Consider the following 19,104-nt stretch of genomic DNA (forward strand, 5'->3'; position numbering starts at 1 on the left):
ACTGCCCTCCTCCAGCGCATTCAACCCTCCAGCTTTCCTCCAATACTCTGATCATGGCAGCCATTTCCACAGTCAAGGCTAACGCTAATCTCCATCTAATCAAAAAAATAAATAAAAAAATGCAAGGCGCTTGACTTCCTCAGCAATCTTGTCACATGTCCGCTCATCCTCTAAATACTACAAGCATTAATACATGGTGAGAGACGTGATATAAGACCGGAAATCTGTCTATATTATGAGTTAAGGAGTTCCACTATTAGGAGAATGACTGGAGTTCTGAAACCCAAATCTCTTAATGTGAGTTCACCTATTCCATTCCAAGCAGACTTGACAGTAGCAAACCGCTGATCGGTCCTGTATTAACTAACACAGAACGGTTGGCATCTCATCTCTCTGCTCTTGTTTCCAGAATGGGGCACAAAGGGTGCTGAGCTTCCTCTTTCAGTATCTAAATTTCATCAGCTGGTCCTGCCTGGTTCTCCAACCCCCCCTTCCTCTCCCAAGTTTCACCATCTGCTATTCTACTGAATCCTACTCTCAGTAACCTCATTCAATCTGCTCAGCATTACATGTCTGCAGCCCTCACCCCTTCTTCAAGAGTTTCCTATCCTACAGCCTGGTCAGTGTCTTCAACTTTCTGCACCCAGAATCGGATTCATCCTATTCCTTCAATCAAAACCGGATCCTGGCTTTCATCATCCACGCTAGGGATTCTCTCTATCTTGCCTCAGTATCTATTAAACCTTATAATTCCAGGATCCAATATCACTACCGTATCATGTCTATGTCTTATCCCTCCATTCTCTCTAGCACTTCACCTGACCCTCCGTGGGATTCTTAAAGAGCTTTCCCTCTGCCTCCTGCCTTCCTATATCAACGGACATTCTCCATTTGCTCATTTCTACTCTTCTGAAAGGCTGCTTCTCCCCCTACGAGGATCTACTCAAGGAGATCATCTGCCTCTCAGCCTTCTTCAGTCCTCTCAGAAGCTCCGAATTCACTGTTTCTTCTGCTTCTAGTTTCCCCGCAGAGGATACTCGTTTCTGTGATATTTCTTCTATGTCAGATGTCTACATCATTTGGCTGCGTACCTCCAAGACGGATCAATTTCGGTGTGGTCAGTTCATTCAGCCATCAAGTATCGAGTCCCCTATCTCCCTTTCTTTTCAATGGCTAGTATCTCCCTAGCAGGAAACCCTACCGCCCCCGCCTTGGACCCTCTGTTCATTGATTCCTCTCGCTCTATCATCACTCGTCACTGGTTCTCAACCCACCTCTCCACCCTGATCTTCAGAGCAGGCCTCTCTCCTCGGCTCTACATCCCCATTCATTCCGTAGAGGTGCAGTCATCTCCGCCACGAGGGCCAGAATTAATCACAGCCTGATCAAGAATATGGGGAGCTGGTCCTCTTCTGCAGTGGATTCTTACAGTCATTCATCCTCCTCTGATATAGTTGCAGCCCATTTTAAAATTGCTAGTATGCCCGGAGTGGGGGCTTCATGTCCGTCGGGGCCACCAGAGGTTTTCCCCTAATCAGCCTCAAGGGGTTTTTTCCTCTCCACTGAGTGGCAGGTATACACAGTCACACCTGCTAATAATTCTTAACCACTTCTCTTTGTCCTTCTAGTCTTTTGTATATGTTATGCATCGCATGTGTTCTTCGTCATTGTCTCACGGTGCAGGTGTTTCGCGGAGAGCAGGGGGTCCATCTTTTGAAAGGCAAATTTCACTTCCCCGACCTCTGGTTCAGGCATCCTCCTACCTTCCTTCTAATCGGGGGGGGGGGGGTTCTCACTGCCATGAGTCAGAATGGCACCCGGCCACACACTATCCTATCGCAGCTCATGCGCTTATCTTACCTCACCTAGTGAGGCTGTTTTATCCATTCCTCTCTTCGAGACATGCCCGCTTTACATTTCCAGTGCTCGAGTCCCATATTAACCTGCATGTTTTCCCTTTACTTCAGGTCCCAGGCAGCGTGGAGTCTCGGCCAATCATGGGGTTTAATGAGCACCCCCTTACAGAAGCCTGAGATGCTGGGTACCCTACTCTCTACTATATATATAGCAATGGCTATGCCACCCTCAGTCAGCAACCACCTTTCTATCCTAATTTCCAGCCCGGGCCATCGGCCTGCTACTAAGTCTGAGCTTCGCCCGCTCCTCTGTCCTAAGTCCGTTCCTTCAGCGGCACTCTGTCCTGCTTGCTATTCTTACTGCTTCCTCTGCCCTATCCTTACATACCCAGCTCACGCCCTGCGAAATGGTTAATAATTTTGTGCTATGTTATTTTAGTACTGTAAACACTGCTGTCATTATTAGAAGATGCTAGGTGTTTATCTTACATTGTTTAAAGTGGTTGAATCGGTCCCTGCTTCCAGCAGAAGCCTTGCTGTTTTCTTGTGGTTTAGAGATGCAGCAATATGGAGTGGCGTGTCCCCTGCCTGAAACACATTTACAAAGCATTCCAACCAAGTCACTCTCTGCAGTCCCTTGAGGGCAAACACATGTTATCAACAAGAGAAGAGTGAAACGCAGGGGATTCCGTGACATTTTCACTCCCGTCACAGCTCTATACGTATATGCAGCTGTATGGACTTAATTTGGGAAGTGAAGACAACTTGTAATACTTAAAGTACTTGGCTTGTTTCTTCAACCCATTATCCCAGGTAAAGTAATGCAAACATCCTACTAAGTTTAAATATTGAGTGTGTGCGTACAGAACAGGGTGGAGATCCCCTTTGATTTATTGCATCCTATAAACCATGTGATAATCCATTATTTTTATTCTGATAGTAGCTGAGGTTAAATAAGATGTTACTAGTGTGGGAAAGGCATGATGAAGAGAAACACATACAGTATAAAAACCATGTAATCTTCACATGCACTGACCTGATTCTTGTCACTAACAGAACACAAAGCACTGAGGAGTATTGTAATTATGGTCACATGATTGTAGCGGGCGGCAACATGTAAACATGTCTCACCCACCTGAAACAAATGGACAAAAGACAAATGTTTAGATTTGTGGAACAGTATCTATGATACACAGAGAACAAAGAGAAAATGGCATTGTGAGACGAGTCTACAGCTGCACTGAAGATGCCGCCCTAATCATACCAGATAGATACATGCCTTTAATGAGCTTTTAATTGGACAGCATCTTTTTTCTTGTTGTATCTTGTGTGCTGTGCCTTTGTTTTCTATAACTGCATTCTCTATTAGCAACATTACATTCCTGGCAAGAAACTGGTGGTGCTAGTAATGAGTAACTCAAATCCACCCCACACCCCTGGTGAATAAATCAAACTGGATACAACTGAAAGCAACATCGGTTTAATGAGAAATACACTGGAAATAAATTATAATCTACTGCACTCAGCAAAGAACAGGATGGACGGGCACATTTAGACCTGCATGCTGGTCTCAAAAAACCTGGGTTGGTGTGATTTATCATGTTTAGTGTCACCTCAACAGCAAGTAAATACCGGTACTGTAAATCTGATTCCCCATACGTACCTTCTGATCTATTCCAAATAATATAAAACAAAGGCTAAAACCACTCTGCATTTTATTTAATGTCACTTTTACACAGAACCTGGATTCCAAGTTCCATAAAACAGGCCAAGCTGCTAAGACACAAACAAACACAAGCACCACACACGCACGCATATACACACACACACACAGAGGTGTCCTCCTTACCACACACACACAGGTATCCCCTTAACTTACACTGTTCTTGGTGTCTGGCCTGGATCCGCCCAGAAGCAGCAGTCTGCAGCTCTGGGAATGGCCATTCTGACAGGCCAGGTGCAGAGCTGTGTTCCCAGCCTTACAGGAGACAGAGACATGAGAAATTCTGTAGGGCCCCCCCTCACTGTAGATGCCTGTTCTTCTGACTGCATAGTTTACTTTACTATTGCGGTATACTATGGTAATAGCATAGTTAAAGCACTGGGAAATGATGCTAAAGGGTGAGCATTGTAGGAACAATTGCCCTGAATTATAACTATTTTTGATAGAAGTTTATATCTGGACTAATCTCTTGTACCTCTCACACAGATGCATTATAAAGGCTCAGAACCGGCACTGATGCGGCATTTTGGTCTGTGTGAACTGCCTATACCGTCACAGAGCCGTGATATTTTATGATGTCTCTGAACCAACCGGGGTTTGAAGATAAAGCAACACAGAGGCAGTGTCCAGAGTCCCAACTTGGGTTTGAAGATAAAGCAACACACAGGCAGTGTCCAGAGTCCCAACTTGGGTTTGAAGATAAAGCAACACACAGGCAGTGTCCAGAGTCCCAACTTGGGTTTGAAGATAAAGCAACACACAGGCAGTGTCCAGAGTCCCAACTTGGGTTTGGAGATTTGTTCCAACAAAGCAAAATCTGAAAGGACTATTTATTATGCAGACTTTTGGGTCTTCTTCAAGGAACCGTTGAGTATAATTACACTGTCCGTGTAGCGCTGTCTGTGTAGCGCTGCCTGTGTGGCACTCTGGGTGGCGTCATCTGGGTGGCGCCATCTGGGTGGCACTGCCTGTATGGCACTGCCTGTGTAGCTCAGCAAGGAACTGTCAGCAGAGTGACGTCATCACAAGCTGAAAAATCTGTGCAGGCTCGACTACCATTGATACAGAACAGTTAATGTACTGTGTTAGTATGAAAAGTTGAACCTATACTTAAAGTTAGTAAAATAGTATTTCACCTGTACTGTAATTAAATGCATTAATGGGGAATGAGATAGATAGATAGATAGATAGATAGATAGATAGATAGATAATGAATTAGTATTTACTCCTGCTGTATTGGTGTATATGTTGAACTTCTACCTCACGTTGATTTTCTAGGTTTTGTACCATTAGCATTATTATATAATAAACTGCTACTATATTTTAACCTGCCTTGTGGTTGAGGGTGTTTTGTGTGCTCATTGTAATTCCTCGATTTTACACGTCATTAAATAAAAATGATTATGATGAGGTCTTAAAAGATTGCCTTTATTTAGTCGATGATCTAAGTCATATAGTATTCATTCAGGTTAATTAACACACAATTTTTTTTTATATAATTTAGTCAAATTAATTAATTGTTTAAATTGATTAAACAAACGTGATTAGCCCCACAGCACGTATAACATATCACAAATACGTACAGTAAAACACACAAAAAACATGGTAAAGGAGAGTAAACATATGGTGTTTATGGTAAAAGTACAGAAATCTGCTACATTGTTGTGCACATTTAGCTTGGTAAATGTTATAAGAGACTACAGGCAGTGCCTGCTTATACTGCCATGAGCCTTCGTGTTAATGTTTCTACAAGGCACCCCGCACTGGAAAAGACAGCTCCGTATACAGCAGCACGGTAAAGCACACTGTACACGCAATACATTTATCACAGGAAACCTTTACAAGGGATATGACTATCATCTCAAGTGACTTTTAACCATGGTTAATTAAAATAAGCTTTATACACATAAAAACATAATAATGTGCACCATCACTGAAACTGCATGTGGGCACTCTCACTTCAAAACATGTTCTGCAACTGTCTAAAGCATATCATTTGATTGAGTTATTACTTTTGTAATATGACATGTGTTTTGTGTGTCAATTCAATGGCCACGATTGGGACGATAGTTTACTCTCATGCAACAGCAAAACACCACATCGATATGCAAAATAATTTCACCTAATGGTAAAATGCTATTAGAAAAAAGGGATATAAAAAATCATGCAAGTTTGAGATTGATATCTTTACCTTATTCTTTGCTTGAATATTTGCCCCTGCCTTGATGAGCAGTTTGACAGACTGACTGAATCCATGCCAAGAAACTTCATGCAAAGCAGTGTTACCATCCTATAAAATCACAGGCAAGACTCTCAGTAACCAGATCCAGCTGAGCTGACTCTAGTGACAGAGGGCTGAAGAACACATGGACACAATACTGCACACCTCCAGAGGCAGTATCTCTGCTCCAGAGCCAGGGGAGATGCCAATGAGAAGCTGCTGTAGTAACGTACTGTGAGCATGCCAGTAATGTACGGTCTCAAATCAAGGGTTGTGGCATCTTTTTTTAAGCAGCTGTAGCTTTCAAAACATTACCAATAATAAGCAATATATGGAAAAAAGGTTTAACAGGTAGACAATTACTAATTATTAATGCTAAAGTTGTTCCAAAAATCATTTCCAGTTATAAGAATTGTGTAATAAAATGGATGACGGAATCAGTAGGACAAACATGCAATGCATTCCGTGACATCTGCTGATTTTCAGGTACACAACAATTTATAAAGTAAAGAATACTTACACACATGCATAGACAGAATCTCTACAGAACTATACAATAAACACATAGGACATTTATCCACACAGACTATCGTTCAATACTGTTTCATGAAATCTTGTTGTTTCACCATGTAAGTGCCATAATCCAGTTATGCCCCAGCATCACACTGTAAGTCCTGGAAGGTTTACCTTGTCCTCTCGATCCAGAGCACACCCCTCCTGGAGCAGAGCCGAGATGACATCAGTGTTCCCCACTACTGCTGCACGATGCAGGGCTGTCTGCTCACTCTGTCACAATGCAAAGAAACAGCATGGAAATGTACAGTGGCTGCTCTCAGCAATGCCCAACATTAGGTGTTGTGTTTCCTGGCTCAGATTCGGATCTGTACAGGCAATGACATGCAGGATATTGATGAAACAGGTGTTGGCTTCTTTGATAACAGTTTAGAAAAGCTCAGTTAATACAAAGCTTTATTTTACTCAAAATAAACACCTATAAAATAAAAAATAAACTTTTGAGGATAAGGCATGTCTGAACAGTGCTTAGAGTGAATTCATTAAGAACAAAAAGTATTGGGCTGACTGCTGTTGTAAACAGATTTTCTATAAAAATAATAGGGGTCTGTGTTTGCAGTCATTTATACCAGCAGGGACAGGAGAAGAAGAAGAAAATAAGTCTTTAGTGCTTGAGATCTGGTTTGAAACCCGTAAGCAAGTGTTAGCCCCCAGCATGCGTATTTTCAGCAGCTCAATAGCAGCTATGTATTAGTGACAACAACACGGGCACTGCCAAGCAAATACAGCCATGCAGCCATAGAAGAAAGTGCTGCAGAATCCCCTTGTGTGTTTCTAACCTCCGCCACTGCCTCAGATCTTCTAGGTGAACTTCTAGTCTTGCTCCACAGTATTGTCTTAACACTGTCTTCCTGGTTTCTGTTGTCCATGGCAACTGTATCCTTGGCTACTCCTGTGGGACTGGACCTGGCTGTGTGAGTGCTCATTGACCAATCACAGACTGCATTGGAGTTGTGGTAAGTTTTGGGATTGGTTGGTGTAAACGAAAACGTGTCCCATGGGGTCACACAGGCCAGAGAGGGGGCCTCTTCTGGCTGGTAGTCATAATAATCCCACTCTAGGCCACTGGGGGTCATCCTTCTACTAGATTTATTTTCTCTAAGAACATAAGAGATGTCTGTAGGAAAATCAGTGGGGATAATAAATTTTTTGATATACTTTTTTTTTTAAATTTAAGTTAAAAAGAGACATTAAACAGTATACTAAATCAGTAAGCCTAAACTTCCCCTTGACAATATCCGTGATTACATAATATAGAAACAGTAAAAACAGCACTTACTGTAGTGCACACAACGCCCTGCCGACAGGTCCTGTGGAGCGTCAAAGATCTGTCTAAACTTAAGGATACTCTAAACAGCAGCATGGAAAAAGCTAGAACAACCAAGACTTTAAAGAATTCCCTGCATCTCATTACAACATAACACCACTGTTTGCTTTTAGTTTGTTCTTTCTTTATTTTTTTGAACTGGTAATCCTTACACTTGTGTACACACAAAGGAAACTGTTACGGTCCTATTTCCTGTAGGACAGAAAACCCAAAACTTCAAATGCATATTATCATTGCAATGAAAGTGCAAATAGCATTTGAAAATATAAAAGATAGTGAATGGACAGGCAAGATTAACGTATCCCAGAACCCCCTGCAGTGTTTACCAGAAACATGCTACTTTACCTTTGCTGAATCCTGTATTGTCCATATCATAATAGTTTCTTTAACCTGACAGTTTTTATAGGTAAATAAACAAGGGGATTACTTTTTTCAACTTCTACTCGAGAACATTCGCCAGGAGAGAGATTTTTCGTAGTGTATTCAGTTCATGGAAATGAGCGACGGATTGTGGAACAGAAGAGCAGCATTGTTGCAGGAGGGAGTGTGATCTGGATACACAGTGATCCTTGAAGGCCTTTTCCTCCTGATGAACACTCCTGAGTAAATGTTGAGAAATGTGTTGTCCAGTTGATTTATGACCCATGATGTGATTAAAAATGTCAGCAATATGTTGAAAAATATAATGCTGAGATTCAGACAGCACGAGACACAGTAAAGGTAATGTAATGTGTTTCTTGTAAACTTTGCAGGCTGTTCTGTAACACTTTAATGGAAATATTTTGTCACCACTTTAACATAAACTTGACACTGTTAATGTTAATGTCCCTTGCATATTGTTTAATTATAGTAGAATGAGCTCATTGCATGCTGTACAGCAGAGAGATTTCCCTTGTATGATGTTAATAAGACTGCAGATGAAGGCTGGCAGCTACTAAGAGAGAACACAGCAGCACGCTGTAATCAAGAGTAACTCACATCATCTTGAAAGTCCAGATCACAGCCTGCCTTCAGCAGAATGTACACCACTTCGATGTGGCCCTTGTAGGCAGCCAGATGCAGCGGGGTACGTCCATACTGTTGAGAGGAAATGCAAATTAGATAGAAGCCTGCTTTTAATACAGCAACACTTATATAGCTCCTTTCAAGGCCAGGTCCACTCAAAACAGCTGAACACATTTCAGCAGAGGGTAGACAGTATATTTAGTGGTGGAGGGTATGTTTAGGGGTAGAGCGACAGGTTTAGGGGTAGAGGGAAGGTTTAGGGGTAGAGCGACAGGTTTAGGGGTAGAGGGAAGGTTTAGGGGTAGAGGGACAGGTTTAGGGGTAGAGCGACAGGTTTAGGGGTAGAGGGAAGGTTTAGGGGTAGAGGGAAGGTTTAGGGGTAGAGCGACAGGTTTAGGGGTAGAGGGAAGGTTTAGGGGTAGAGCGACAGGTTTAGGGGTAGAGGGAAGGTTTAGGGGTAGAGCGACAGGTTTAGGGGTAGAGGGAAGGTTTAGGGATAGAGTGACAGGTTTAGGGGTACAGGGAAGGTTTAGAGGTACAGTTTAGGTTTAGGGGTAGATTTAGGGGCGGGGTAGAGGGATAGGTTTAGGGGTAGTGGTAGGGGTTAGGTTTAGGGGTAGGAGTAGATGCAGGGTTAATTTTAGGGGTTATGTGTAAGTCGCATATGATGTGGTGTTGACTGAAGTTGCAGCTGCATTTTTTTTTACTATATTTTTGAAAATAACTTTTGAATTTTTTTTATTCTAGTCAATCTAGTGGCTACTACATCTGGCGCTCAAGGCCCTGAACTGAAAGGCAACATGAAGTAATGTTTCCACCTACATTTCAGAAATAAATTCATAATTTCTGAATTTTCATCACTTTATTGTTCTTAAAATGACCTATAAAAACTTAAAGAGCACATTAAAGATTTGTCAGAACATTCTATTTTTGAGTGTGTGAGTTAAGTGCACCATTCCCCCCCAGGTAAGGGAATTGTGTCAGTGATGCAGTGTGTTGCACAGCAGAGTATAGCAGATTTCCACTGTCACACACTCTTAATCAAAGTTAGTGTGACTCTCATAAACGTGTAGCCCCTATAAAAGTTAATGATAGTGTTTTACAATGCATTAATATTCTCCTCTCTGCTTTCTTATGCTTTTTTATGGATTCACAGGTAAAACTAGGTCAAGTAGACAAAGGCTTCAGTTAGTGCTTTCATCACTGTAATAAAACCATTTTATTACTGAAATTAAAGTTTGTATAAGTTGTACCTTAGAATCTATGAACCTGAGTTATTAATGAATTGAGGAATGCTACGTTATACAGTATACCAGGTAATGACTGTGGAACATTATTAATGAATTGAGGAATTCTACCTTATATAATATACCAGGTAATGACTGTGGAACATTATTAATGAATTGAGGAATTCTACCTTATATAATATACCAGGTAATGACTGTGAAACATTATTAATGAATTGAGGAATTCTACCTTATACAGTATACCAAGTAATGACTGTGGAAGATTCAGACACAATACCAGGAGAGCGGGAAACATTCCTGTCAAAGTCGCATTAAGAACACATGATATGCATTATAATGTATTATAATGCACTAACACAGTAAAACTGACACTGTTGCTCTAGTTTGATAAGAGGTCAGTAAATGTAAAACCTGTGTACTCGACTGACAGTACCTTCTGAAGACAACAGCAAAGTGAATGGCCAGGTCTAAAGCACTGGTGAATGGCTGGCACACCATCAGCCAGGAGAGTTACATTTCACTGAAGCTTGGAGGGGAGCCACAGCCCCATTTCAGGGGACTGAATTTAGAACGAGAGCCTGGCAACAAGAAAGGACCCATTTTGACTTATGATCAAGGATCTTTTGTGACTCCTGTCCTGGGCTAAATGGTCCTTTGCTGTGTTCACCTCCCTGGGTTAAATGGTTCTGAACTCCCTTTCTGTATAACTGACAAATCTTGAGGTGTTCTAATGTGCACACTATTGTATGTGTATATAATTGAAATTTTTTTAAGGTACTGAATATTTTGCATAAACAGATGTTACTCAGTAAAACAGCACCTCCAGTGACTGATTAATACAAATCTACGGCGTGACTGGTGAACTCTTCCACATGTTCTCAGTCTATTTGGTTATGTGTAGAACAGAGATTTTATTTTATTTTAAATACAGACATTGAGAAAGTCCATTAATCCAGTGCTGAATTATTCAGTCCCATTTTTTACAATAATCTTGCAACTGTGTGCTGTGTTATTACTTATTGCTGCAATTTCAGGTGTCAGACAGTGGCATGAAGCAACGCACCACCATAACCTAAATAAATTCTGTAACATGTCCATGCAAGCAGTTAGCATGAAATATGTATTATGGAAAATGACCGTACTGGGATTATTCATGCTTGACATGAATGCATATGGTATTTTGCTGTACTGTATTTGAATACTTAAATCTTTTAATATTGAATGCCAATATATTATTGTTTAATATTATCTATTAAATCAAAACATGCAACACTGCACAAATTGATCACACTTGCAACTCCAGAACACCCGCTGGGATCAATTGAAGAGGATAGGGTCTATAAACACAAAAAAGTAAAATCCTGCACTGATAGCAGTAATGAACTTCTCTTTCTTTTGCTGCATTTAAAACTCTATAAAGTCACACCCCACACATGGCAGGGAATGTGATATATTTATTTCTTTTTTAAACACAAACACATTTTAAAACAGCAAGTCCCCTTTTCCCATACTGTACACAGAATCCTGCCATGTCTCCCGTTACCTTGGTTACTGCTACCTTGGCGCCCTTGTTAATAAGCTGCACCACATTGTCCGCCTGGCCTTTGTGCGCTGCTATTAGGAGCCGTTCTGAAAGCACAGTGACTGCCACTTCCTGCTGGCTCATGAATTAGAAGAGCAGGGGTGTCTCCAGGGCAACCGGTGGGCAAGTTCTGTCAGTCCCAGCCGAACGCAATGAACCCAGCTTTCATGTTCCACAGAGACAGCGAGAGAGAGAGAGAGGCCTCCTGAAGTCAGGTAGAGCCCCCTGTTATGACATCTTCTGTGCCTGCAAGCAAAGGAACAGAAATAGCTTTACAACAACAGCAATAGAACAGCTCTGTCCAAACGTTTTGCATCACCCCACAGAATTCACAAACCTTGCTTCTTAAAGTCCAATGAAACCTGCTGAATAATATTACGTTAACATATTGAATTACACACCGCTTTGTAGTTTTTCATATACCTAACAAAAAACTTGATTACATGATAAATAAAAGATCTAAATTCTAGGTGATGCAAAACTTTTGGCCGGATCAGTATACTGAAAATAGTGCTTGAAAACTGGAATTCTGAGCTGCATGAAATATCTAGGTGACAAACAAGGCTGTCTTCCTCAGCAATAAACTAAATTCACTCAGCTATACATTCTAACTTGTAGTCAATATATTTTAAGAACTATTTCAAGCTGTTGATAGATGAAGATGAAAAGGTCTGATCTGTGCTTCCACAGCAACTTATAGTGTAGTTCTGCACACTCGCCACCAGTTTACAACGGCTCCTTTTCACAAAACTTTCACGAGTGTTCTACGGAATGATTGTTAATGACTCTTGATTACTAACAATCAGTCAGTGAAATCATTTTAATCGTTTTAAGAGGGTTAGAAGTTTATTTTACATTTTTAAAGCACTCTCATCCAAACAGAACACCTCATGGAAGATAATAATTACAAAAAATGATGTGTTCTTTTGAAGATTAAAAACTCATTGAAAAATTCTTAAAACAGTCAAAGTTGTGTAAACTCAGCCCAACAGTTCCTGTGCGTAAAACCTGTACAACCATTCCTTTTTTTGCTATAGTTCAATGGGCTGAAAGAGTTTACAGCATAGGGCAAAGCTGTGGACAGAACCCAATAAACAGACAATAAAACAGTACGGCTATGCAACAGCAGTCTGAAGAAATTCAACAAGTAAGAGTTCTCTTCAAACCCTCGTCACAATACAAGGAGCTTCTAGGTGACAAACAGCAGACAGCAACAGCCAACCATATTAGAGCTGCAAAGAACTCAAGCAGATAGAATATAAGCCCAGTCTGCACTGTAACACTAATGTTGCCCCCTGCTGGATTCCATTTGCAAGTAAGTCCGTAGAGTCCTTCAGCTCTGCCAGTCAAGTAGGCCGAAGTGTCAACGATACTACAATCTCACAGTTTGCGGTTATCCGAGTGATACACCTCTAACCACAGACACTGTGACTCGCAGACCGCAGTTCGCTTTTTCTGGTTCTTCTGGCCCAACAGGCACAGGTAACATAATCGCAATATCCTGATACTTCAACTTGTCATCTCCTGTAATGTTACATCCGGCATAAACGATTTCAATGATTTATCTCTGCGGAATGGTCTGGCACAGACACCACGCTTACTGTTGTTCCTGCAGCATATTACATCACTGAAATTGTAAAACACTGCATCACAGTACACTGATAGGACGTTTCCAGCACAGTTCACCGATAGGACACCGTCGCTAATGGAACTTTATTAATACACATGCTCAAGCTGGATCAAAAGAACCACAGAATACAGCTGTGTACCACGTAGGAATCCAAGATCTCGTAACATTTAGTGTTGAGCTGTTATTTAGTCATTTGGAAATTCCCACAGCGTATCATCGTCCACTGCTGGGAGAATGAAGTCTGAAGGCTACCAGACCACATATGAAATGTTGAGCAACCCACATTGCTCATGGAATACTGAGGAAAACGCTTCTATCCATTTGCAGCAAAAACTAGTGCAGCATAAAATCCCAGCTAAAAATAATAAATTGTGTTTAATGCAACCATTTTCTAATAGCAAAAGAACCTTCATAACAGGGCTTTACTGCCTGGTAAGGCCCTTCTTGTCCCCAGTTTGGCAACCATCTTGTGAAAGGACATTTTGCCTGAGGAAGTTCTTAAACCTTGAATTCGACAACAGATGGCGTCAGAGGAGGGAACAAGTGGGTTCAATAGCTAGATCTTCAAAGACTATTTCGAATTGCAGCCTGACCAAAGAAATATCTCTGTAAAATGTAAACTGTGCCTGAGACATAACTAGCTACTTTACTGTAACTAATTCATTACTTTTTAAAAGGAACTTCCCCAGTGGTTGAATCTCTCAGGCCCCATTCAAAACGGAGTGCTTTTCTACTTCAATTATAACAGTTTGTGAATTGTGAAACTGAAATGTATGTGAGAACAATTACCTGACATACAAGGTGAGCTGCCCAGGCAACTCAAGAGGATACACAGGTTTTATAACCATCATAATGGTTGAAACATTATTTTTCATACATGCCAGCTTAGTTGTTGATGTTTAAAGTGAAAGACAAACCAACTCTGGCCTGTCTCCCTTCACCTGTAATCCAGTCAGTGTTGTGCAACTCTGGCCTGTCTCCCTTCACCTGTAATCCAGTCAGTGTTGTGCAACTCTGACCTGTCCCTTCACCTGTAATCCAGTCAGTGTTGTGCAACTCTGACCTGTCTCCCTTCACCTGTAATCCAGTCAGTGTTGTGCAACTCTGGCCTGTCTGCCTTCACCTGTAATCCAGTCAGTGTTGTGCAACTCTGGCCTGTCTCCCTTCACCTGTAATCCAGTCAGTGTTGTGCAACTCTGACCTGTCTGCCTTCACCTGTAATCCAGTCAGTGTTGTGCAACTCTGGCCTGTCTGCCTTCACCTGTATTCCAGTCAGTGTTGTGCAACTCTGGCCTGTCTGCCTTCACCTGTAATCCAGTCAGTGTTGTGCAATATTTAATCTGAATGTTCCAGTGGACGGCTATAATAAGAAAGTTCCTCCAGTCATTGGATCCGTGCCTTTCCTGGAAATTCAAAATTACAGCCTTCGTATAAGACAGATCGTCAGGCAGACAGATCGCCTCTGTGTACTCCCAGGTTAAGGTACACCAAATAACTAAGAAAACATCATGGGGTTCTCTAGAGATGAAAAAAAAAAGAGTTTACTCTTTATTTCAAAATTGGACAAGCTTTTCCAGATACATGCAAAACAGCAAAGTGTGGCGTGGTTGTGTGTGTGTGTGTACTTACATACTCCTGCTTCCACTATATCAATATTAGAAGAAGAGATCCCTACAAAGTAACTGGGTCTCGTATTCTAAAGAAAAACAGCAAATATTAATTGTTTTACTATAGTACCTCAAAAAGTTAGCTGTAACAAAAGGCTGATGCCTAGAAAATTGACCTGGTTACCACCTGAAAATAATGGAAATTATAAATCCAAAACAAAAAGGTTAAAACACCAAAGTGATTACACTGCAGATTACTGCTCCAGGAAAGTATTTGATAAATATATACCAGAAATATATTAATACAACATTAAAAGCCTGCCACACTAATCACAGGAATGTGCTTTTAATCCCTCTGAAAAGCCACCGCTGCTGTAGTATCATGGCACTCCAATGAAGAGGAGCTCCTAAAATAATATCATAATATAAATGTGGTCAAAGGTAAACTTGTTTTTGCTGTGTTGTTGAGTGCTTTTTGCTATGGAGACTCACTCCACCTATAACCTCTTGCGACCCCGCAATACACTGCACAAAACAAAGATTTTAGATCACTCTGGATTAGCAAGAGAATAATCTTATTGAAATAGTGGTTTCTAACTAGATAAGACACTGCATTCTTTTTTGGTGATTCCACTGTTGCAGCGCTATATTGTTTCTAAACAGAAGAGACAGCCCTACGACCTTTGTAAAAAAAAAACAAAAAAAAAACAACGCCGTACTGAACAATATCCCTGTAAAATATCTGAACTACAACCCTGCTGCTATTTCCTGCATTACATAACAATACAACATAGCCTAAACTCAAGCCTTTGAAGTGAGATCTGATTACCAAATCATTCATGCCTAGATATACTGCACATCCCTAATTCTATCTGCTGTTTAAACAAAGTACATATTATGAGTGTTATGTAGTAATGGACCATGAAATGACCACGCCCACTGCATTGTGATGTTTTCATCTTAAGGGATCGTATACTATAGCTGTAACATGTTCCTAGTGTTTCCGATACTACACACAGTGCTGTATGGCTGAAGTTTACTGTTGTAATGCATGTACAGGAGCAGTCATTCTCATTCATGGCAGTGTGCATCTTCAGTGTCCACCATCCATCCAAAACACTCAAAAGAAACTAGTATTCTTTAACAAACATTTCAAAGAGGTGTTTTAGTTTGTTGTGTACACTGTGCATACAGTACAGTCTGCTCAGGACTCCTGTTTCACAGTAAGCATAAAAAAGAAGGCTGGAGCGGAAGTACAAACAGTACACAATAAAGCAATAAGTTGGCACTTTTGGGATGCTAGTACACCATCCATTTCTAGAACAGTGCTTTAAGTTAACCCATTAAAACATGACTTAATTCACACTACTAGATGACTTAATACACTTAAAAAGATGACACTAGGGTTATCAGAGCGAATAGGAAACACTGTTCTGGTTTATGTGCACTGCCTTATAAAAGTTCCCTTTTAAATCATTCCATTTATGGTAGAGAATCTGCACCTACATGCACTGTAGTTATAGTTCATGGTCTTCCATTCCATATATTCAGAATGATATCTGACCTCTCTGGAGTTCATTGTCTTCCATTCCATATGTTCAGAATGTCTTCTGTCAGCTCTGGCACAAGAGGAGTCCCATGACTTGAAACAGAGGCCTAGATGACTGAATTAAATTGGTTTAGGGCATTTCAACTTCAACCACTTGAAACAGAAGCATCCCCAGCAATTCTGGAACAGTCATCAAGTTCTTCTTCTAGTTTTGTGGCTCACTCCAGATTCCGCTCTTTTAATTGTATAGTACTATCACCAGGAATTTGTGGCTTTACCTGAAGGTAAAATACATTTCAATACATAATATATTGTGATCAGAGGTGTCAGTATGAAATAAAAATGGTCAAACAAGTCTTCATGGCACTAAATTATATACTTATTATTATTATTATTATTATTATTATTATTATTATTAAAACAACCGTAGGTGGCAAAATAGTTTTTATAAGCTTGATACAAGTCAAAAGTGACATTATTTTATTGTCTTTTTTAACACAATATTTTTGGTGGTCTAAATCAGTTTTTAAAAAAAACACTTGAAAATACAGGCCTTCAATTTCCATGTTTTCATTTGTTTTATAGCAGGTCCACTTAATAGATTAATGAAGGATATCTGATCTGTTAGTGCTCCAGCTGAATGTTATGAGTGCAACTCACCTTTCCTCTGAGACTTCACTGCACTGTAACTCTAAACATCAACCAGATGAAGTGTGTTGCTACAGCTGCCTTGTGCTGACTAATTAAACAAGTTACTATTAATTGCTTTTTTTGTATTTCTTGACACTTTTGTATTAAATCATCTGCTTTCTTACCACTGTTCCATTTAACAAACCTCTGGCATATGCACATTTTGGCACAGGATCAGAAATACTTGAAAGAAAAATGGTATAAACATTGCATTGCAGCCAGCCTGAAAGCATTATCTAAATGCTATGTTATGTTACTACTCCTGCTGCAAGGTTTAAGAAATGAGTTAGTATACAATAGACTAGGACATGTGCTTGTTAAACTAATTTTCTTGTATCTCTTATACAGGAATACACTCTGTAAGAGTCTGCTGCACAACAGTAACATTTTAGCAACTTTTGTCAAAACATTTGTCCACAATGTAAAGTAGTCCAAGACTAGTGTTAATTGAGGCCTGTGAAACCAGGTATAAAACTGCTATAACCGATTGGGATTAACTCTAAATTTGAAGAGCAAACAAAAAAACAAGTTAGACTTTGAAGGCTTCTGAACTGTAAATTGGATTTAACTTGCAGAGTTGAGATAATGGCATAACTAATTAGCAAAACTCTAAAAGCAAACATACTGTATTTGTAGACAGTCACTTACGAAGCTGACCGAAGACTGAACTGCCATCAACACACAAAATAATTACTATGCTGCATTTTCAATTATGTTTAAGACTTTAATCCTCATCAACACCCACACATAAGATACTGTATGTGTTTAATTCCCACACACTATGATAACAGCCTACACCAATCCTTTCTGAGCTGCATACTGTAAATCTTAATGAAGAGACTGTAAGGCACAGCGTCTCCTAAGAAACAGAAAAACGATATTGACGAGTGAGACTGGTCATGTGGATCACACCTGAAATAAATGAAAGGTCTAAAAACATTTTAAATACACTTAGTTATTAAGGTAAGATGCATCGGTAATATAAAAGAGATATAAATCAGGGGGTGAAATAAAAAAAATTAAAAAACAGCTCATATATGCACAGGATCATAATTATTTTGTTTCTCAATCGAACCACTAGCGAAAAAAAAACAAAAAAAACATGTAGACATTAAAGGCATGCGTATTTACAGTATTCTGAAAAGCCATATATGGATTTTAAAGTATGACTTTTTTTCTTCACATGCGTGACACATTCTTATTTTTTGACCCAAAGGAACAACAAAAATGTTACATCTCAAGAAACTCAGTAAACATAAATAATAATACAAAAATTAGACAGAAAATAGCCAAACTCAAAAGTAATATGTATGTGTAAAAATAAATAAAGCTTTAGTGTTTACATTCTGCAAGCACCATTTCAGACTCAGATTATCATTATTATTATTATAATCATTATTATTGAAAATCAGTATGCAAACAATGTGACATCGCAACATTATTCATCATTCAGGTTATCTATTAAACACTGATTTGTACTTTCAAGCCATCGAAAAGTCTCTCCTGAAAAGAGTACTCTCAGAAGCACTGACGGACTTGTATTGAGAGACTTGTTTAACACTGCCATGTAGGTCAACTTTGATGTAATTATTAACCTGGTCACTTGGAACTGCATTCCTGGATCAGAAATGATGTACACACTGGTACCTTTCTATTGCATTCAGTCACAGGTTTGTACAAAGCTGGGTGCAGTACAGGGTGCAGACTGAACACATTCTGTTGTTGACAACAATATTGGTCAGGGAATAAAGGGTTAACCCCAAGACTTAGCAGGCTGCTCAGACTACTAGTATTGACTGGCATAATCAGATAAATAAGGGAGACAGCATCTATGGAAACCTGTCCTGAATCCTCACCCTGCACTCCAGCTTGTCAGGCATGGTGTGGGACTTTCTATTTTATTTTATTTTTTTATAATTTAGCAGTCGCCAATTCTTTTTTTTTATTATTTTCTCCCAATTTACCACCCCTCTGCTGACTTGGGAGGGGCAAAGACGATCATACACTGTCCTCCGAAGCGTGTGCCATCAGCCGACCGCTTCTTTTCACACTGCAGACTCGCCACGCAGCCACTTCGGAGCTGCAGCGTTGGAG

At 40.1% G+C, this 19,104-nt stretch overlaps 1 protein-coding gene across 7 annotated transcripts in view; it reads right to left on the bottom strand.

Annotated features, from left to right (window-relative positions):
• ankrd6b (ankyrin repeat domain 6b) overlaps positions 1-19,104 on the bottom strand; it is a 46,459-nt gene that overhangs the window by 8,549 nt on the left and 18,806 nt on the right. For 2 of the 7 annotated variants that reach the window (XM_041253692.1, XM_041253693.1), the window contains exons 2-8: positions 11,496-11,780; positions 8,679-8,777; positions 6,488-6,586; positions 5,771-5,869; positions 3,736-3,834; positions 2,893-2,991; positions 2,346-2,444 (exon numbers count right to left, since the gene is read on the bottom strand). In XM_041253692.1, the coding sequence (XP_041109626.1) occupies positions 2,346-2,444; positions 2,893-2,991; positions 3,736-3,834; positions 5,771-5,869; positions 6,488-6,586; positions 8,679-8,777; positions 11,496-11,618 (717 nt within the window). In that variant the 5' untranslated portion in view covers positions 11,619-11,780. Of the gene's footprint in view, positions 1-2,345; positions 2,445-2,892; positions 2,992-3,735; positions 3,835-5,770; positions 5,870-6,487; positions 6,587-7,152; positions 7,491-7,652; positions 7,708-8,127; positions 8,451-8,678; positions 8,778-11,495; positions 11,781-19,104 lie in introns of those variants that run through there. The other 5 variants (XM_041253691.1, XM_041253690.1, XM_041253696.1 and 2 more) reach the window with 5 other exon arrangements.

The sequence above is a fragment of the Polyodon spathula genome, chromosome 6 (genome assembly GCF_017654505.1).
Source record: "Polyodon spathula isolate WHYD16114869_AA chromosome 6, ASM1765450v1, whole genome shotgun sequence".
Classification (NCBI taxonomy): domain Eukaryota; kingdom Metazoa; phylum Chordata; class Actinopteri; order Acipenseriformes; family Polyodontidae; genus Polyodon; species Polyodon spathula.